Here is a 22156-nt window from a genome sequence, read left to right on the forward strand (position 1 = left end):
AGAAAAAAAGATAGTAAAGTTGAACCAGATTGGTGGTTGAACCCACCCCCTAAAACCTTCCATGTTAACTTTTTCAAAGTGTAGCTAAGTATTATACAAAAAAACAATGAATCCCCTGTTATCTACCTAACCCAAACTCTTACTTCCCTTACACCAAAATTCAGACCAACACACTCAAAAACACTTTCATTCTTTCTTCTCCTCACCACCCAAAGTAGGCCACGTCTATGCACTCCCGTTCAAGGGACAAATATAAAAGCATTCACCCTCAACCAATCAAATCATAACATATGCTACATCTATACATAAAATTAAATAAAAAATTAAACTTTTTCCTTATCTCAATTTTATAATTTTATAATGTCTGTTTTACATATAAAGCACAATAAATAGCTTTTAATTAATTAACCTTGAAAAGAATGCAGTAAATTGTTTTGGTGTCAGCTTTGTGTCTTAACTTATTAGGTAAAAAATTAGCAGAAGGCAACTGTTATTTATTCGCAGAATTTCCTTACAAGATATAGATGAAGTATAGGTTTTGTTTTCAACGTTTATACCAACACTAAATAAAGTAGTAAAATAAAGCCTTTAACTCAAACCAAAAGTGTGTCCTTGTTTATTATATAAATGCCGCAATTGCAAACCCAAGACTCTGCACTCTCTAAGACAGAGCCTAACAAACAGCATGGAGTGGACTAGAGGCTTCATCATAGGACGTGGCTCATCAGCCACCGTCTACACTGCCACCTCCGCCCACTCCTCCACCGTTGCCGCTGTCAAGACTGCAGAGTTATCCCCGTCAAACTTAGAAAAGTTGCAGAGAGAACAGAGGATTCTGTCTTCTCTGTTTTCTCCCCACGTAGTTGCCTACAAAGGTTGTGACACTACAGAGGAAAACAACACCCTGTGGTTCAACCTCTTCATGGAGTACATGCCCTTTGGAACTCTCTCTCAGGAAATTCGCCGGCACGGTGGTCGGCTCAGCGAACCGACCATCGTGAACTACGTTCGACAAGTCCTGCAGGGGCTGGAGTACTTGCACAATAAGGGTGTTGTGCATTGTGATATTAAAGGTAGCAACATTTTGATTGGGGAAGATGGGGCCAAGATTGGTGATTTTGGGTGTGCTAAATTGTGGAATGAGTCTCCGGTGGCGGCGATCGGCGGCACGCCAATGTTCATGGCCCCAGAGGTGGCGCGTGGGGAGGAGCAAGGGTACCCTGCTGATGTATGGGCGCTTGGGTGCACTGTGGTTGAAATGGCCACTGGGTTTGCGCCGTGGCCTAATTTAGAAGACCCTGTCACTGTGTTGTACCGCGTTGCATATTCCAATGAAGTTCCTGAGATTCCAAGTTTTCTGTCTGAAGAAGCAAAGGATTTCTTGGGGAAGTGTTTGAGGAGGAATCCTAAAGAGAGGTGGAACTGTAGTCAGCTTCTGAAGCATCCGTTTATTGGGGAATTCAATTCCAACGACAAGGAAATTCAGCAATCTAATTCATGTTCTCCAACAAGTATTCTTGAGCAGAGCTTTTGGAATTCTGTGGAAGAGGCAGAGTGTGTCTCTGACCCTGGCAATGTGATTCAAATTAAAAGCTCAGATGAGTCTCCCAAGGGTAGGATCAGAAGGCTAGCTTTGTGTTCGGGGGATCCAATTTGGGAATTGGATGATGAAAATTGGATCACAACGAGGGGAAGCGAAGCAGGGGCTTCAAGTTGTGAAGGGTTGGATTTGGATGTTGTTAATATTAGAATTAGTGATTATTTTTGTGATGATTATTATAAATGTAGTGATGTTAGTGTTGAAGTTGGTAGTTTGAATTTTGAGGGAGGCGTTGATGAGATGGTTATCCCTTCAACATATGAGTTTTTATAATTGAACAATTGGAGAACTTTTTTTATTTTCCCAATCAGTATGGAGAACATCAGATGTCAGTGTTGCAGTTAATATCCAATGACCTTTCTCGGCCACGGGCCTAACTCGATTAATGTTTTGTGGGCACGTTTCACATTTGGTTTGATTGCCAAAGCCATTTTCAAAAATTGAACTTGTTTAATTTGGTGAAATAGTAGAACTAAAAAAAAAATGAAAATGAAGAGAAACAGGGGAGGCCCCAGGTGGTGGTTCTGTTTTTAAACTCTGAACCTATCTATGATGTTTATTTGTGATTGGTGGCGATGGCATCTGTTTTGCCAACTATTTATCTGTCAATGGTATTTGGTAGGTCCAGAAATAAAAATCCATTTACTTACAAGGTTAAACTACTGATCAAACTCCTCTACCATACCCAACCTATAATAATAAAACAGGTCGTGGTTTTAAAAGCAAAACGAATATGCAACAAATATTACGTTAGGTGGGTGAGGGTTAATGTCAAAGCGGGTACATCATGATAAATACCAATTCATCAAATGCTAATAGCACGCATAACTAGTTGAAATAGTTTTTGAGTCTCGAAATTTGGTCAATGCCCTGTAGGTTGATTTATCTTGTACGACCGAATATTCAGACCAAAATATAAACTAAAGTTTTAATCTTTTATGGTTGGAGAATAGGTCCCTCCCTAAATTAGTAGCAGAGTAAGTTTTGGTCAATTTAGGGAGTGGCTGGGTTCAAAATTCCAATTCATTAGTTTATTACCAAAAAGTTGCACTGTTGTCAAAGCCCCATTCAAAAAGGATAAACTCTAATCACATACATTATTGAGATGCCCTTCTTCTGAAGCATCTATACTACTTAGGCCTCAAGAGTTTAGAATCATGATTTGTCTTTGCAGCTTGCTCTTTTAAGCCCATCCGCACAAATCAGCTCCAGCTTAATTGTTTTCTTATCTCAAATCCTCCAATATGGATATGGGAATTGTAGGTCTAGGTGCCTGGTATGGGTAGGTTCTTCAAAGGTTACGCAACAGAAAAAGTACAACAAAAGAGGACCAATTTGAACCGCTAGTAGAAAGGGATGGAGGAAGGAAATGTAGAATATGATTTAAGTATTGTCGAACAATGTAGGTTTCTATCCATAAAAATTACTTACCCTGCATAACAGTAAATGCTTTATTAATAAAAGGCTATGCTGAAGTCTGGTATCTTATAAAGTTTACATTTACAAAATCTAAGCAACACGCCAAATACTTACCCTGCATAACAGTGAAAGAACCAAAGAGAAGAAAAAAACATTGGAGATTTATTTTTCACTTAAGTTTTTACAGAGAAGGATAACTTTATAATATTTATATTTTTATACACATTAAGCCTGGGTGTTAATAACAGCAAACATTTCATAGTATATTTTTTAAACTATTAGCCATCCTACTTTCTTGTCCACATATATTGCAGATATGGCCTAATAGCGTTGGTATATATATATAAGGTGTTTTAAGTATAATGAATAGGCATAACACCCCTCTCCTCTATCTATTGTGACCTATTTATCTAATGCAAACACGCAGCACTCAGACAGAAACAAGTGAATCAAAGAAGAAAATTGTTTTAGCATATTTGAAACTTCACGTGGTCTTTTTGTTAACAGCATGGGAAGAACTGTGGTCAATAGCCTGCAACTGACTGCGAAGATTTTGATTGTCCGCCAAGAGGCGGTCATATTCCATAAGAAACCCCTCAGATTGCTTTCTAAGAGCCTCCACCTCTGCTTCCATGGCCTTAGCCTTCCTTGCTTTTACTTCACACTCAGATTCCAGCTTCTCAATTTGGGGCTTCAATGTCGAAATTTCTTCCACCAAAGCCTTGTGCTCGGTTGCACTCACACTTTTACCGTCCTCAAAACTTCGACTCTGTTTCTTAGCAGCTTCCATGGCCTTCCTCAGTAACCGAAGCTCTCTGATGTAGTGGTGCAATCTGTCGATCATCAGAGCTAAGAACAGCACAAACCCTGCATGCCCACATCACCATATATGTCAAAAATCAATTTCCACACCTATTACATAACACATAATGATTTCATAAACCAAACTCAACTTACAGAAAACATTTAATTGCCATTGGCTTCAGTTAGTTTTACATGAAAAAAATTCCTTAAAATGAACGACTTTATGGCGATAAAAGTTTACTTTTGTATACTTCTATGACAAAAAATAAAATAAACTTTTGTGCAGTATCATGTATAGTTTATTAATGTTTGCAATAACTGCTTTAGAAGTCATATTTAGATGATATAAAAGTTATTTTTCTTATACCAATTATCTTGAAACTTAATTCAAAAATAACTACACATACATGATAATTAAACTAAAAAAATGAGTATAAACTTAATCACAATTTTTGTAACCCTATTAGCATAGATTACTCATCCCGAAGACAGACACAGATATCATTTGAAACCTCGAGAGCGTACAACGTGGATATTTCCCTTCGACAGAGTTTATTCCATACCCAAAGATTTAAACCCTTACCACTTTATCAGAAACATGAGCTTAATGTCAGTTTGATTTGAAAAAATACATCATCTTAATCTAAATCATATTTGTTTGACTTTTATACTACAAAGTCAAAGCACTCACTATAAATAACAGTTTAGTTTGTTATTGGATGTGAGTGAAGAAAACACACACATAATTTTTTTTTTACCTCTATTTATTTATGTTTACTAATAATAGAAGAAAAAGGACCATTTCCCAAAACATATACAGCTTAACAGAATTTTTATTCTTTTTATTCTATTTTACTGAGAAACATGTAAAGAATCATAAGTTGTAATATCACAAAGGTAAATCACAGTCACCATGAATTCATTTTCCAGATATATAATTCTGAAGCACTCCACGCACAAGAGAAACGAAATTTAAGAGAAACGAAATTAGTTTACCCATAAGAGAAGCTTCGAGCGTGTGCTTAGAGACGAGGACTTGGTCGGTGGGGTTAACAACGGGAGCATTGAGGCTCCGACGCTGGATCTTGGCGATGCTGTAGAGCGAGGAAGCGAGGACCACGAGCAGCGTGGCGGCGACGGTCTTAACGACGACGGGGCCGCGGCCGCGCTTGACCCGATCCAATGTGACGATGACTAGCTTCCTGGCCGGAGTTTTGAAGAGGAACGAAAGAATGAGGAACATTTGGGCGAAAATGACGGCGTAGAGAAGCTGCAACATGTTGTTATGCTGGGTGATTTGTGCGGTGGATCGATTAGGATGAAAAGGGAATGCAAACCCTAGAATGGAGTGAGGGGTATTAAGGGGCGAGAATTGAGCGCGTGGGGTGAGTGTGGAAGAGCGTGTAGATCACACAACTCGGAGGAGTCGACATAATGGCGGTAGAGATGGGTGTGGGTATGGGAATGATAAAGGGTATGGTCGTCATTTCACTCTTTCCCTCCCTTTTCCCACTTTATTGCCTAACGGTCAACACACATCTTCCCACCTTCCTCTTTTCTTTCTCATCTCTTCAAATCAAGATTCATTCATTTTTGTTTCCAAACGTAAGAAACATATATTGAAAAACAAATAATCCTACACTCCTCTAAACATCACTGTATTACGCACATCAAATTGTATGTATTATACCAATATTTTAGATTTCTACTTGTAAAAAAATATTCACTAACAGTTATATGTCAAATTTCATTACAAATATTAGTTATAATAAAAGTTATAAATGTTTCATATTAACAATTTCGTTACCAAAATGTGAATGAAATGTACTGTTAAAAATCATGGAATTATAATATGGTGTGACCTTAAATAATTTAAAGCTAAAATAATGTTAGACACTTACAAATAGACTTTCTTTGATTTGTAATACACTTTTGCATTATTTTAATAGAAAGTTCTATTAATTTTTTAATCATTGTAACTGTCAAAACAACACCTTACATATGAAAATTAAAAAAACAGATTTAACAGTGTTAATTTTAAAATTTTGCAATATTTGGAGATCGATGAAGGTGTGTCGGCAAGTTTATCAACTAAGTTAAGTACCCTTAATTATTTTTGTCTGATATAATATATTCTTGAAATATGATATGTTTCATATAAATTTTATTTATTATTTTTGTTTGCTTCTTTTATTTAAACCATTAGAAAACATTTTAATTGTTTAAATTACGAGGAAAATTTCTCTGAAGAACAAAAAATTGAACAAAAGAAACTTTTTTTAAAAAAAAAATTGTCAACAAAATAAATTTGAATTTTAAAAATAAAAAATGTCATAAACATTTACATTTATTTACAACTATTTTCAGTGCAAATTTCAATAGAAAATAAATCAATGTCTTCGATGAGCATCTTGGAAAAATCAAGTTATTTATACTTAGCTCTGAAATAATCTTAATTACAAGACATATATTTTAAAAAACAATTCGAAATAAAAATATAAAATGTAAGTTTTAAAATATTAACAAAATTCAGACGGACATTCTAAGATTAGAAAAGGAGCTACATCGAATAAAGAGGGATGAAGCTCTTTTCAATAATAAAATGAAAAAGTGAATAAAGTTAAAACATTGCGTGGAACAATTATATTATGCAATAGTTGAGATCTAGATTTACTTCTAATAATTAATATCAGCTTAAGTAATTGAATTGAAGGATGATACTAGTGAAATGACACCTAAAACCGAGAAACCTCTCAGCAAACTTGCAACATAGTCAACGTCTTTATATTTGATATTAAGTTTTCTTGAAAATCTACAGAATAATATTTAACATTCAAAATCCCACTATTCAAAAAGTACAGTCAGTTTTTTTGTTGGGCTGAGGAAACTATAGTGGGCCAATAGCCTATATGCCTATGTACAGCTAACCTAGTTACTGTTCGTCACAACATAAATCAGGGAACATCGAAAAATAAAAATACATGGCATCCTCCTATATAAATAAAAAATTTAGTTCTGCAAAATGAATGATCAGAAGCATCCACAATTTTTTTTTTCTGGTCGACATAACAAAACAACCCTGCTTAGGTAACAAACAAAAATCTCAAGTCTGCCTCTGTCAATTTCCCCAGAGCATCAGAAGAACCACCTATAGTCCTGTTAAGATAGAGGATAAAAAAAAGTCAGCATAGCAAGATATCCAGCATCTTTCAACCCTGTTTATTCATCATACTTACCCTTCAAACACCAGTTCTTTCTTCTCTTGGAGTTTCAAAATTCTCTCCTCGATTGTGTTCTCGATGACAAACCTCACAATTCTGTGCATGAAAAAAAGTCAGTTTGTATGTTTCTACGCAACTTTTCCATTCATTATTGTCTAATTTGGAAGCACTAGAGAGCAAGAAATAGAACCTTATAGGTTTGTATTGCCCTATTCGGTGAATTCTGTCTTGAGCCTGGCGCTCCACGGCCGGGTTCCACCAAGGGTCCATAAGGAAGACCTGACCATGCCCAAGAAACAAGGTCTCAATTAGCCGACTTAAGCTGAACCATGACAAAAAGAGACGAGAAAAAAAATGCACTAAAACATTAACTCAAAAGCAGCTCCTATGAACATTGGTTGCAATAAAAATTCCAATAAACGTGAAAGACGTGAATTGAAGCCTTAATCTCTTACAAATTTGAACAGAGATATAAATTATCAAAGCATATTTATTGACAATTTCAAAATCACAAACAGAATACAAAAAGATTGACACAAAAAACCCAAAATAATGATTGCTTACGTGTGAAGCTACCGTCAAATTGAGTGCAACACCCCCAGCCTTCAAGCTCATGAGAAAAATTTTGCAATCTGGATCTTCAGTAAATCTCCGAATGGCAGCATCCCTAGCATTCAATGACATGCTTCCATTCAACTGAACACAAGATACTCCAGACTGCAACAAGCACATAACATTATCATCCCAAAGCAATTCTGGTGTATTATCATACGAGCTGACCATTAAATTACCTTGTGTAAAGAGTAGTTTATAAGATCCAAGAACGATGTGAATTGGCTAAAAACAATCCCTTTGGCAGAACCATCCCTTTCGACCATGAATCTTATTTCTTCTCTCTGCAACCATTCAGGTGAAAGTAAAAAACAAGATAATAAAAAATAGCATAGAATATAAGACATTGAAGAAAACTGATAATAGTACAATTTTCTTCACAACAATGTTATACGCAATCTTTCAGCTTATTATTTGGCCAAATGTTAGTTTCTCAAACATTCCCTTTGCCACTCAAACAATAACAAAATTCCCAATGATGCCAGTACAATAATATTTAAGAAGTCAATAATCATGTTTACAAACACTATTCTATTCCTACCAAGCAGCTTCATTTGAATTGCCAAGAATGCCCTACATTTCAACCTTTACAGATTGTCAAACTCCATTTAAAAGCATCATTTTACTATTTGCAACCAATCAATTTGGCATGCCTGTATAATCTTCTACCAGTCTAAACCTCAAGCCTTACTAAAGAAAAAGCATTGACCAAAGAAACCAAGAGCTAGCTAAATCAAACTTACAGAAACATGGAAAAGCCAGAAATGATTTGTCAAATACATACCAAAGCCTCTATTTTAGTACTCGTCTGAAAGTTCTCAAGGCGAATTCTATTCAAAATGCTCGAGGATCTGAAACCCTTAATTGTTGTTTTAACCTGATCCCCAGCATCCTTGTTGGATGTTAAATCAACTGTAAGTAATTTGGAGCAAGCAGGGCATGATACTTGGCCCAAGGAAGTAGAGTAGTAGTCTATCAAGCATGCACGGCAAAATGAATGCTCACAGGAGGTAACCTGAAGCAATAATGACCAAGTACTTTAAAAACACTATAATTATCTAAAAAACTGTTTTAGAAGAGGTACACCTAGGTAGCAAGGAGTGAAAATAAAATTAAATGAAACAACACAATCAAAAAACTTGTTTTAAAAAAGTAAAAACTTACAACAAGATCTTCTACTGGCTCGTGGCATATACCACAAATTTGTTCAACGGTAGTAGCATTGTTGGCCATAACTGCACTTCTTGAACCTGAACTTTGAGAATATACCACAAGGTATGGATGATCAACAGCCTGTACATTTAAGCAACAGTAAAATATACATCTGGAATGTTTTAGCAAATAGGAGAAATTCCCAGATCTTACGTCAAGACAAGGGCTGGGCTATGCATTATTATTAAAAAAATTAAAATCTGGTACAATCTTTGGAACAAGTTATTTTGGTTTTAAAAGGAAATTATTTCACAACAATACCATGCCAAATTTCTAGCTTGCCATTACGATGAGCATGTAGTTTACTAACTGTTGTTATTTTAAAGTAAAATGTTATTAGAGATGACTAGAGACAAGGCCGCTATTTTCAACGTGTCCATGATCATTAAGCATAACTTCAATAACATTAATCCAAACTTGAAAGAAAAAAATGGTTCGCAGAAGGAAAGGGCAGAAAAGTATATTTTCTTTCCAATAGAACAATTACCAACCTGACGCAGCCGTGTGAGGAGATCAAATATATGTGCATAATTATGCATCAGTGTATTTGCTTCAATGTATCTGTTAAAAGAAAGAATGCCAATGAAATCAGGCTAGGATTAACGTCACCATTCAAAAGCAAAATTGCGGCCAAAAACTATTGCTGTTGTGCAAGGGAAAATCAGAATAGAGGACATATACATTTGTAAATTTTCAAACGAAATGCCGACCTAAGATGTTTTGACTCATCAGACTGCCTATGTTAAGATAAAAGCATACCTACAATTAAGTTTACTTTCATGATTGTTTCATGAATATCCTGATTAAATATTGGAGTTGTGCATGAAAAATTGGAAATTGATGGACCAACTTATTTGTAAATTTTCAAATGAAATGCTGACCTAGAAAGTTTTAACCCATCAGACTGCCAATGTTAAGAAAAAAGCATACCTACAATTAATTTTACTTTCATGATTGTTTCATGAATAAGCTGGATTAATCTTTCTTTCATGAATAACCTGATACCTACCAATAGCATATTTCCTATGAAGAACAATATGCTTTACAATGATTTCATTGTATGGAAAAGAAAAAAGGANAAAGCATGTGACATACGTATTAAATTGTGCCTGACTTTCATTGTATAACGATTCATAATAGTCTTGCTCTTTAATATCTAGGCAATCNTTTCTCAACGAAACCTGCATTAAATGTATGAAAAAAAAATAAGCATGCTCTCTTTCAATATTTGAAAACGAACACAACCACATTGAATAAAACTTACAATTCTAGGTGGAAGTGCAAGATCAGCAGCCCTGCCTATTTTTGTGCGCCTTAATACTATGTTCTTCAAAACTTTATGTTTAAGCAGTATCATAGCTCTTTTCCCAGAATCACCATTTCCAAAAGATTGAATTGGTGTGGCAACATACTAATCAAGATTAAAAATATATAGTTAAAAGCACATACACATAAAATTGCAGTTTGTAGATTCGGTTTCTCTTTGTATCTGCTTAAACATAGTCAACACAAAAGGGATTAACAGACTGCAGAACTTACTTTATTCCACCAACAGAAATGTCGCACGGAACTGTGAGTGCAGACTGAACATTCTTTAGAGCTGCAAACAGGCATCATCAGCATATTAACACGTGATTAGCAATTCAAGAAGAAAAAAATCATTTTCAAAATCTATGACAACATGTACATGCATGTTATTTCCCTGATCACTCATACACTAACTTGATAGATGCTGCTAGTAGCTGGCTCATTCATAACTAGAATCTTCATTTATTAACTAATCAGGAAAAAAATAGGCATCACAAAAACTACAGCATATTTTCCACTAACACAACCAACACCTCAGCATGATTATGAGATATTTAAAAAAAATAGTAATGTTATGAAACCACAAAATTAAGATATAAATAACAATATATTCTAAAAACCTTACAATTGCTTTGTTCCACATGAATGAAAGTCATTAGAGAATAGGCACTACAGAAAATCACTGTAACAGTTTTCTAATTGAAATGAAAAATGAGGAAAGAATAGCAGTGTTCCGTACATTCCTAGGCAAGTCAAGATGGGTAGAAAGATAATAAAAAAAATAAGCATAGATTCATACATCAATCATTAAGTCCATATGCATGTTAGGGCCCTAAAATCCACATAGCTTTATTATATAACGAATTATAATACATACCTATGATCAAGAATCCTGCAATCACAGTCCTTGCACAAGTAATAGGAATAAGGAGTTATTTGCAAGAATCGTATCTGCACACACCGAATTGCAATTAAAATACTTCAAAAGGCAATCTGATACATTAAAGATTTACATCAGAAAAAAAAAACGCTGCAAACATACAAGCGAATACAGCTCTCCAACTCGGTTCTGAAGGGGAGTGCCACTCAACGCCCATTTGTAGGTAGAATCTAAAGCAAGAACTGCTTTAGCAGTGTTACAGTGTCTAGATTTGATATAGTGTGCCTGACATTATATTTATACAGAAAAACTGGTCAACAAAATAGAAGAGTCGGACCTGAACCAGTTTTAATAAAAAAAGGTTACAACCATTACTCCATAACTCAACACCTTAAATAAAATAATAAACAATAACAATTAAAATCAAAAAGACCTATTTTGAGCAATACAGAAAGTGAAACTTGTGTTTTGTAGAAATACAGAAAGTGGCACTGATAACAACAATGGAAATATATAAAGTGTCTCTTTCTATTTTCCCTTTTAAGAATTGAATTTATAATCTATTAATACAACTGACCTCATCCAATATGATCCTTTGCCATTTAACAGCATGGAGAAATGACCTATCGCTACGTACAGGTACAGCATCAGAATCTTCCATATCTATGCACATTTTGTCTCCCTTTTTCTTGATAGAACCCTTCAAAATCTTGCTACTTTCGCATTCCTTGGTCTTCCCTTTAGTAACTTCTCTTTTCTTCTTAACTTGCTTTGATTGTTTTTCTGTTCTAACAGCATCAGGTCCACAAAAATAGCTTTGATGATACATCAACTTACTTGGCAAAAATAATTTTCCACAGTATGGGCATCTCTCTTTAGGAGGCATCATATGCTTCCTGTACTCATTCTCAACAACAGAGTATGTAGTTATCACAAAATCATAATCTGCAAATCGATCCCCACTCCTCCCTCTATTAGCCCCATGATAGACCAGCACCTTGGTGCTTCCTTTTAAAGTAAAGCGATCAATCTCACTGACCCACTGAGTAACAGCAACCACTGGACATATGACAAGTGTTCCTTTGATAGGAGGCAACAGGTTGGATGAACATGGTATGGATTGATCTGGTTCACAACTGTCTTGGAATTCACGTTTGGCAAGGACAAGAGCAATTGCTTGAATAGTCTTCCCCATTCCCATTTCATCTGCAAGTATTCCACCTCTACTTGAAGAATGTTCTTGTTTCAAAGCCCAGGCTAACCATTCCCTCTGGTATCTAAGTAAAGGCATAGTCAGATCAGAGGGCGCCTCAGCAGTTTCATTCATTACTTCACTCTGATTATCTAAGTCAAAATCTTCTGATATATGCTGATCAATCCATTTCTCTTGCTCCTCTTCCCATGCATTCCACAACAACACTGGACGAGAATCTCCTTTACTTCCTTTTTTAGTATACTTCCTCTTCTTAGTTCCCTTAAAACCAGATGGAACCAATACTGGTGAAATCATTGAATATTCATGATCCACCACCCTCACCACATCACTTGGTTCTCCTTTTTCTGTGTTCGTACTCTTTCTTCTCTCTCTGGACCCCGGAACCTTTGCCTTCTTGAATAAAGGTATGTCACCATCAGATGAATCAGAACCATAATCTTCTCCGTCAGAAAAACTGATGGTTGAAAATGGATATTTATTCAAGTCAAGCAGCGAGCCCCCAGCCAATTCTTCATCTGAAAGGAAATTTGTTTAAATTACTGATATACAACCAGGTAAAAAAATACACAGCTAAAATTAGGTTAATACATTCTTCCAAAAATTCAAAGGAAAGAAGATTTCTAGACAACTTTATTCAACTTTCTTCTTAACCCTGGTCGAATAACAATGGTCAAACTAAAATTATGCATGGCTACACACACTAGGTCTTACATTTACTCAATTTAGTCTCCAAACATCTAAGAAATATCCTTTGAGTAAAAAATAAACGACACATAGAAGCACAAACCCAAAATATTGCAGCCAAGCCAAATGCAAAACCATAACCTGAAAATATCCACTGAGCTTAAAACCATAGAGTAAAACAATTTACCTTCATAATCGGAATCGGAATCGGAACCGGAAACTACATCCGAATCAGACAACATAACGGAAACACCTTTGTCTTTATTGTTGTTACTCCGGCCCTTGGTTTCGTCTTCCACCACAGTATCATCCTTAGGCTGCTGCTCATTCCCTGTTTTTCCCATTCACAAATCACAATGTTAATAATGCCTTCTTCGGTTTAAAAAACGAAACGTAACCAATAAACAACCACACACCGTGTGGCTTCACCAACACTATTAACCGTTAACATCGGCGCCACTCTTCTTTTCAAGACTTCCACTCAAACTATCAACATACATTTCGAGCAAACAAAACCGCCAAGAAAAAAGAAACAAAATCAAGTATCGAACAAGAAAAGGACATCAACTGGTCTACATCTAAACCAGACAGTGAAGAAATCAAAGCATAGATTTCTGAAACCGACGAGAAAGAAAAAGGAAGAGAAAATAACCGGAACAATTGATAGTACCAGACACTGCGGGATTCGAAAGGCGTCGACGAGAACGAAGCTCCATCAACGCACGTAGATGAAAGTTAGGGTTTCCAATCGAAAAACCGTTTGGCAGAATCGAGTGACGGAAGATGATTGCACAGTGAGAGACAGTGTTCGTTTTCCCTCTCTCCCTTATCTCTCTGTGGAGAAGGAATGGATTGTTCCTATGGTTCGGTTTGTGACTGAAACGGCGGGAAGTGAGTCCCCTTTTGTACACAGTAACGAAGCGCCACGCACGAAGTTCAACGTCAGGGACTGTAATCCCCTGCGGCACTGATCATTATGGATGGGGAATGAACTCAAGAACCAGGGGCTGCAATCCTCTACGGCACGGATCACTATGGACCGGAGAATGAACTTATGAACCGACTAACGAGTGTTCTCACGCTGTGGTGACACCGGTCTACACAATAAACGGTATAATGATTAAGAATCCTAACTGATCGTGATGTTGGCAGATATCAACGGTGGGGATGTCTTTCCAACTTTTTCTAGTGACGCGTGGGTTCTTATACACTAGTTTTTTCTTTCTTTTCCCACCAACTTTTCCTGATTGAAAATTTGAATATTGGCATTCACATGGCGTGACTGTCCTGCATTCACAACATTCCTGTATCCACAGTGTTACATAAATCAATTTCAACTTTGTAAAATTATCCACCATTATTTACTTTTAAAATTAATTTCACCTAAATAAAATCAAACTTGAAAACTGATAGAAGATTAATAAGCAGAAGGAAATTTCAGTAGGTAAATAGTTATATTCTTAAAATTACAGTTAACTTAGATATTTTTTCTTTCATTTTGAAAAGATAAAATATTGTTATTACAGCAAATCATAACCTTCACAAGCATAATGAGCCACAGTAAAATGATAGATGAATTGAGTAGACCAGTTTCAATATAGAAGATAAAGAAAACTCAAAACTCTGAAAAAATATTAAATCATTTGTAACCATTACAGTTATTAGAAATATTGTGACTTAAAGCATGTAAATTCGCAATGCTGGACCATTTTTCACCGAATAATGACTGTTATATTGAATAGAGAGGCTATCAACTAAGACACCCTTCTTAATAGAAAAAAAGGAAACAAATGAAGATAAATTATTTGCAAAAAAAAAGTCAACTATAAAGGTAAAAAAGGAAAAAGAATTATATGTTAACTTTTATTTATACTTGAAATAAAGATGTTCACGAAAATAGTAGTTAAATAAATATTAGTTGATAGTTTGTAAAAGGTTAGTATTAATGAAAGAATTTTTTAATGTATTTTATTGTATATAGTAGAGTGTAAAAGTAAACAAATAAAGTTTTTGAACAAATACTTTCAAACATTAAAATAAATTTTGTAAGACATTTTTCAATTTTTATTATCACATTTTCATTCAAGTTTTTCTCTTTCATTTTTTTTAAGATTTTTTTTCTATTTTTTCTATCTTTTTAAACATCTTTATAAAATGCAATCTTATCCAATAGTAACTTATTTAGGTGTTGAACTTTTTTTTTTAATAAGATCAGAATATAAATTTTTCTTGTAGAGAGCTTTGCAGTATGATTTTACTGTGAAGATTGAAATACTTGAGTTTTAAGAATAAAACTCTTTAGTAGAAAGTTGAAGATTGCCAATATTATTTAGGATAAAGATACTTAGACAACATTTTTTGACAACATTTGAACATCATTATACGTGTCATTGTGTAATTGGTTCATGGTGATGTCATTGTACCATTTGGACCAATCACACAATGACACGTATGATTGATGTTCAAATGTTGTCAAAAAATATTGTCTATGTATCATTACCCTTTTATTTACATATGATGTTTCCTATTAACTTTAAAAAATCTTAAGGACTTTGCATATACGGTTAATTTTTCAAAGAATTCAATAGTATTATTTACATGCTTGAATTTTTGTTTTTTTTTTTATCCTTTCACCTAGTTATTCGTTTGGTCAAACTTGGATATTACTTGCAGATTCCACTATGATATCAAAGTTAATACAAATTTGACTCTTCTAGCAATTAATTTGTATTAAATGTCATCATGTATCTTTTTATCTCAAACTTGTATTTATATATTTCAGAATGGGTTTTGGATTATCTAAATTTTGATCATAATAATATTTTATCTTAAGTTGATGTGTGTTAGAAGTAAATTCTCTGTTGATTAGTCGTTCGACCTTTTATCACAACCGCTCGATCATGTTCATGGCACGGCTGACCGTATGACTGACCGATCCAATATGACTAACCAGTCTAGTATGACCAAACGGTCATATGGTACACTATATGTCTTTGACAATCCCTGTAATTATGGAGAATTTTGAAATACATTAGTTGTGTGTAAGTTCAATGCTTTCCATGATCATGTCAAGTCCTAAACATTTTATCTTCTTTTTTTTTTTCAAAAATCTAAGGTGTCTTTATATATATATATATATATATATATATATATATATATATATATATATATATATATATATATATATATATATATATTGGGTTTGCTAACTTGTATACGCCTGTTTTTCAGTTGGTACATTTTAGCAATGTGTACCGGGTTTTAGTACACAAAAATATCCTTATATCATGAATTCTAAGTTTTAAGGTTAAGGGTATTTTAATAATTTTCATTCTCAAAATTAAAAAAAAAGAAAAAGAAACCTCCTAAACCCTTACCCACCTGTCTCATTCCTCTCAACCTTTTCTCTTTTATCTCTATCACTCTAACATTTTCTCTGGTGTCCCTACTCTAGCCCCAATTGAAAAAAATCAGAAACACTTGCCTTACTTTAATAATTTTCATTCTCAAAACTAAAAAAAGAAACCCCAAACCCTTACTCACCTCCTTTATTCCTCTCAACCCTTTCTTCTTCATCTCTCTCACTCAAACATTTTCTCTGTCATCTCTGCACTAGTCCCAACTAAAAAAACACTCATTATTAAACGATTTACTTTTGTAAAGAATTGAGTCATTGACATATTCACCTTTCGAAAAAAGTCATTCAAAATCTCTTTAATTTCATTATCTTCACTATATATATTACAGCCGACGGGCACAACTTGCACCAAGACTTATGAGCATCCTTCCTTTACATTTTCTGAGACTATTACGTAACATTGATCCGTGGCCATTTAATTTTTTTTGGTAGAAATTCATTAACTTGTTTTCCTTTACTAAAGAAAAAACAAATCATAATACAATAAAGTTCTCAACAATAAAATCAAACAATAAAAATTCTAAATCTTGAAATTTTATTTAAAATTATATAAAGAAGAAAAATAGGTGCTTTAATTTTTTTATTTATGTAAGTATTTTTTTTCTCTAATCATTTTATTTAATAATGAGTGTTTTTTTAGTTGGGGCTAGTGCAGAGATGACAGAGAAATGTTTGAGTGAGAGAGATGAAGGAGAAAGGGTTGAGAGGAATGAAGGAGGTGAGTAAGGGTTTGGGGTTTCTTTTTTTAGTTTTGAGAATGAAAATTATTAAAATAAGACAAATGTTTCTGGTTTTGTTTTCAATTGGGGCTAGAGTAGGGATGACAGAGAAAATGTTGGAGTGAAAGAGATGAAAGAGAAAGGGTTGAGAGGAATGAGACAGGTGGGTAAGGGTTTGGGGGGTTTCTTTTTTTATTCTTTTAATTTTGAGAATGAAAATTATTAAAATACCCTTAACCTTAAAACTTAGAATTCATGATATAAGGGTATTTTTGTTTACTGAAACCCGATACACATTGCTAAAATGTACCAACTGAAAAACAGACGTACGCAAAGTTAGCAAACCCCTATATATATATATATATATATATATATATATATATATATATATATATATATATATATATATATATATATATATATTGGTTTAAATGCTTAATTCATCCCCATATTAGGAGGTGAATTTTTGTTAGTACCCGGTTTTAAAAATGCATCTACTAAGTTCCAAAGTTGTAAAAATTTGTATAAATGAAGTCTCCTCCCTTAAATTGGCTTAACTGAGTTAACTCCGCGCTGAAGTGGCTATAAAATCTGATTTTTTTTCTTCTCTCTCATTTGTTTTTCTACAAAGCTCAGTTTTTTTCTTTTTTATATATTAATTGTAGGATTTTCTCTTTCCATTCACCCCAAAAGTCAGTGCCATCTTTTCTGCCTCATTTTCTTCCTCTCTTAGCAAGAAACAAAAGGTACACTCATTTTTATCACCATACATATCCAAAATGGATGACTGGGATCTTTTTGCCATCGTCAGAAGCTGTCAATCAGCTACCAATACTTTCACCACAACAATTCCAGAAACCACCACCAAGAACAAGGTATCAACTTTTTCTTTATTTCCCTTTCAACCCAAATAATCGAATTTTCAAATACCCAGCCATAAAACCAGTATATTTACATTTACGATTCCCTTTTCTTGTTTTGTAGAAAAAGGCAACAAAAGAAAATGGTGTGCCAGGTAAATCACCCGTATCCAAGGTACATCACCCGCAAGATGCAGTGGAGGAAGATAGAGGAGCACGCACGCTCTTCGCGACGTCTCTGTGCTTCCTAAACTCCATTGTTCGATTTCTCATCGCCATTAGCATAGGTGTTGAGCTGGCGAACGGAGCTGGAGAAATTGTTGTGCTTGAAGTATTTGGGAAGAAGGGTTTTGGAGAATTCGTCGAAGTCCCATTTATAATAGTAGAGAAGAAGCATCTTCCAATCCAAACCCTGAAATGAACAACGAAGACAAATCCGAAAAGAGAAGCAGAGATCATCACCCCGAATGCCATCACGACTTCGATGATCATCGCCCTCGCGACTCTAACCACTGCCACCATCGACCAGACAAGCATCACAGGCGTAACCCCAAATCCAGGGACAGAGATAGGGATAGGGCTTATGAAAGAGAAGGAATCATGGACAGAGATAAGGTTCAAGAAAGAGAGAGTAAGTCGAAGTTGAAACGTGATAAGGAGAGGGAAGCTAAGCGAGGAAAAGGACTTCAAGGATAATAAAATTAGGGTTACCATCGAAAGAGGGAACGAAGGAAATTTAGGAAAAAAAAGCTAAAAGTTGCAGAAAAAGATATCCTGCAATTATGAGAATTATTAATGTAGAAAGAGAAAAAGCTTAAAGTTGCAGGAAAATAGATGAGAGAGAAGAAAAAAATTAGATTTTATAGCCACGTTAGCCAAAATTAACTCCTTTTAAGCCAATTTAATGGAGGAGACTTTATTTATACAAATTTTTACAACATTGAGACTCAATATATGCATTTTTAAAACTGGGTACTAAACAGAAATCCACCTCCGAACATGAGGACAAAATAAGCATTTAAACCATATAAATTTGAACTTTAAGATATATGTAGGAGTAACTCAGTTTTAAAATAAAGATTAAAGTGATTTTGAGATAGAGGTATATTTAGAAAATTATAAGGAATTAGTTATTTTTAAGTGTCATGATGTTAATATTTAAGACTTTTTCTAAATTGTTAAGTAAGAATCAATATCAATATTACACAAGTGAAATCTAAAGCGAAATTATGAGAGATGTAGTTCTATCATAATAACACTTATTATGGCGAATAAAATGGAACTTGCCATAATAAGTTAAGCAGTGATATTTCGTAATAAAAGTAACACTATGACAAGTATAGTGGACTTGTCATAATAATTAAAATTATGTTCAAAACTTATTATGACAAGTTTAGGAAAACTTCTCATAAAACTTTACCATGACGCTTAGTTCACCACTTGTCATAGTACATCTAAATATCTAATTTTTCATTTGTTTTAGCACCATTCCATAGAATCCTCTATGTTTATCTTTAAGCATAGTCCCACAAGTCGTTGTCTCCCACATATTGTTGACACAAGACGCCATCATGTCCCATAATCATCGTGTTCATAACGATCTCTATCTTTTCTGTTGTCTACGCTTCTCTTCCAAACTCAACCTTATTTCTTGACCATTGGAGGATGAGATGCAACAACAAACAAATTTACCAAAAATAAGAATACAACCTAAAAGGATGACAACAAAATATCAACATTGGTTGAACACAATGTTTTTAAAATTCTTGTTCTCTCTATATATTTTGTTTTGGTCTTGTACAACATTTTTGTAAAGATTATGAAAAATAAATGAGAATAAGCTCAAGAGTTTAGACAGTATTTGTTTAATTTATTTCACACACACAAATAAATAAATAAATATATATATATATATATATATTAATATTAATATTAGTAGAAAAAATTAACATAATTTAATATACAAGATTAATGAAAAAAAGAATATAAAGAAAAATAATAATTAATGTTATATTAAATTTAGAAGATGTCGATAAAACATAATAAGATCTTTTAAAAATTTCTAAACATTATATCTTTAATATCAAAATCATCATATTTGGAAGACACACAAAAATAATACTAAAAATTCATAATATAGATCCATATATGTTTTCTTCGTTGGAGATTCCTGGTTGCTCTAATAACATTTCATGCTTGTGTTTCTCTAATTTCTTAGAAGTATAGATTAGTGTATTTTATTGGGTTTTCATTCTCAGCCTTTCTATCAAAATGTCATTTGTTCGTCTTGAGATCTTCTTTGGAAAAAGGTATTTATTTTCAATAAAATATTGATTGTCATGTGTCAATACCTAATTTCGTCCGGATTAAGTAAATAAAAATAAAAAAGAAAAAGGTATTTATTTCCAATAACATATTAATTGCCATGTGTCAACACCCAATTTCATCCGGGTAAGTAAATAAATAAAAATAAAGAATAAGATAATAATAATGGGTTAAATATGTTTTTAGTCCCTATACTATCAAGAGGTTTTGGTTTTAGTCCCTCTTTCAAAGTAAGGTACATTTTAGTCTTCCTCCTTAAGAAAAATTTGATTTTAGTCCTCCAAAATTAACACCGTTAAAAGCCAGCTGATGTGGCTAACGGTAGACTGACACTGTTTTTTTTTCTTACACTGAGTCAGTGTTTCGTACCTTTTCTCCCTCTCTCCCTCTCTCCCCTGTCTCTTCCTTCCACCTTCCACCCTTCCTTCCATCTTCCACTACCAATGCACTCAAACTCTCTTCTACTTCCAGACCCCATCTTCTTCCTCCTTTTTCTTTCTCTAGATGCTTATCTATTGGTATTTACACTTTTTTCTCTGCATTCATATCTCTATCAAATCCCTATTTAAGTCCCTCCAACCCCTCTCTTCCCTCAACCCAAATTCATATTTTCAAACCTCACAAAATTCACCTCTCTGTCTCTTAACTTCTAAAATTGCTTCTTTTCTATCTGGCAACCAAGAGGCGAAAACTAAAAAGAAAAAAATAGTGTGTGAAAATGGAAAACTTATTTCGCCTAGTTGATTGTGAGGAGACGTTCTCAAAATGTTGTGTTTGGGTCAATGGTCCTGTGATAGTGGGTGCAGGTCCTTCAGGACTAGCCACAACAACTTGTCTAAAACAACAAGGGGGTACCCTTCATGCTTCTCAAAAGAGCCGAATGCATAACCTCATTGTGGCAAAGACGAACCTACGACAAATTGAAACTTCATCTTCCTAAACAAATCTGTCAAATCCCAAACCTTCCATTCCCACCACACTTCCCCCAATACCCCTCCAAGAAACCGTTCATAGATTATCTCAAATCCTACGCACAACACTTCGACATAAACCTACGATTCAACCAGTGTGTCCAATCTGTTAGGTACGATGAAACCAGCGACTTCTGGAGGGTGAAAATCGTTGCCACCTGTGGCTCTGTGAAGAATGAGTTTGAGTACATTTGTAGGTGGCTGGTGGTGGCCACTGGAGAGAATGTGGAGTGCGTGATGCCTGAGATAGAAGGGTTGAAGGAATTCAAAGGGGATGTTATTCATGTGTTGCCTAGAGAAGTGTTTGGGAAGTNAACGTTTGAATTGGCAACTTTGATGCTGCAATGGTTGCCACTTTAGGTGGTTGACAAAATTCTATTAGTGTTGAAAAGACCTTTGGAAGGTCCTTTATCGTGGAAGAACACAAAAGGGCAAGACCCTTGTTTTGGACATTGGAACATTGGAGAAAATTAAATCTGGTGACATAAAAGTTGTTCCAGCCATAAAATGGTTTGATAATGGGTGCGTGGAGCTTGTTAATAGTGAAAAGCAATATGTTGATGCAGTGGTGCTTGCAACAGGGTATCGTAAGAGAGAGGGAGAAAAGGTACGAAACACTGACTCAGTGTAAGAAAAAATAATAGTGTCAGTCTACCGTTAGCCACATCAGCTAGCTTTTAACGGTGTTAGTTTTGGAAGACTAAAATCAAAGTTTCCTTAAGGAGGAGGACTAAAATGTACCTTACTTTGAAAGAGAGACTAAAACCAAAATCGCTTGATAGTATAGGGACTAAAAACATATTTAACCCAATAATACTTAATGTTGGGTAAAAACAAAGGGAAGAAGAGAATAATAAAATAAATTTCCTTTAAAAAATGTATACGTAATTTTCAAACTTTAAAATAT

The 22156-nt window shown here is 34.4% G+C and overlaps 3 protein-coding genes and 1 pseudogene across 4 annotated transcripts; 2 read left to right on the forward strand and 2 right to left on the reverse strand.

Annotated features, from left to right (window-relative positions):
• The first annotated feature begins 598 nt into the window (after nucleotides 1–598).
• LOC106761499 (mitogen-activated protein kinase kinase kinase 18-like) lies at nucleotides 599–1910 on the forward strand. The gene has a single exon (XM_014645055.2). The coding sequence runs from the start codon at nucleotides 686–688 to the stop codon at nucleotides 1871–1873; it is 1188 nt and encodes a 395-aa protein (XP_014500541.1). The 5' UTR covers nucleotides 599–685; the 3' UTR covers nucleotides 1874–1910.
• A 1250-nt stretch (nucleotides 1911–3160) lies between these two features.
• LOC106760896 (B-cell receptor-associated protein 31) lies at nucleotides 3161–5391 on the reverse strand. Its single transcript, XM_014644335.2, has 2 exons — nucleotides 4820–5391; nucleotides 3161–3886 (listed from the first exon to the last, which is right to left on the reverse strand). The coding sequence occupies exons 1-2, from the start codon at nucleotides 5100–5102 to the stop codon at nucleotides 3504–3506; spliced, it is 666 nt and encodes a 221-aa protein (XP_014499821.1). The 5' UTR covers nucleotides 5103–5391; the 3' UTR covers nucleotides 3161–3503.
• Nucleotides 5392–6593: 1202 nt separating this feature from the next.
• Nucleotides 6594–14070, reverse strand: LOC106762762 (DNA repair protein RAD16). 2 transcript variants are annotated; one of them, XM_014646819.2, is made up of 16 exons: nucleotides 13609–14069; nucleotides 13144–13287; nucleotides 11634–12787; nucleotides 11219–11341; nucleotides 11054–11127; nucleotides 10408–10468; nucleotides 10133–10279; nucleotides 9964–10049; nucleotides 9360–9429; nucleotides 8821–8949; nucleotides 8441–8671; nucleotides 7836–7940; nucleotides 7609–7761; nucleotides 7235–7323; nucleotides 7060–7140; nucleotides 6594–6979 (listed from the first exon to the last, which is right to left on the reverse strand). In XM_014646819.2, the coding sequence occupies exons 1-16, from the start codon at nucleotides 13670–13672 to the stop codon at nucleotides 6907–6909; spliced, it is 2784 nt and encodes a 927-aa protein (XP_014502305.1). In that variant the 5' UTR covers nucleotides 13673–14069; the 3' UTR covers nucleotides 6594–6906. The 2 variants fall into 2 exon arrangements, with proteins under 2 accessions (XP_014502305.1, XP_014502306.1); XM_014646820.2 differs by having other exon boundaries at nucleotides 6907–6979; nucleotides 13627–14070.
• Nucleotides 14071–20996: 6926 nt separating this feature from the next.
• LOC106760654 lies at nucleotides 20997–21880 on the forward strand (annotated as a pseudogene).
• Nucleotides 21881–22156: the final 276 nt, after the last annotated feature.

The sequence above is a fragment of the Vigna radiata genome, chromosome 5, assembly GCF_000741045.1.
Source record: "Vigna radiata var. radiata cultivar VC1973A chromosome 5, Vradiata_ver6, whole genome shotgun sequence".
Classification (NCBI taxonomy): domain Eukaryota; kingdom Viridiplantae; phylum Streptophyta; class Magnoliopsida; order Fabales; family Fabaceae; genus Vigna; species Vigna radiata.

Coding starts and splice junctions, on each gene's coding strand:
- LOC106761499 (XM_014645055.2), top strand. CDS start 686: ATGGAGTGGACTAGAGGCTTCATCATAGGACGTGGCTCATCAGCCACC.
- LOC106760896 (XM_014644335.2), bottom strand. CDS start 5,102: ATGTTGCAGCTTCTCTACGCCGTCATTTTCGCCCAAATGTTCCTCATT. Junction 3,887..4,819: donor GCTCGAAGCTTCTCTTATGG/GTAAACTAATTT, acceptor GTGGGCATGCAG/GGTTTGTGCTGTTCTTAGCT.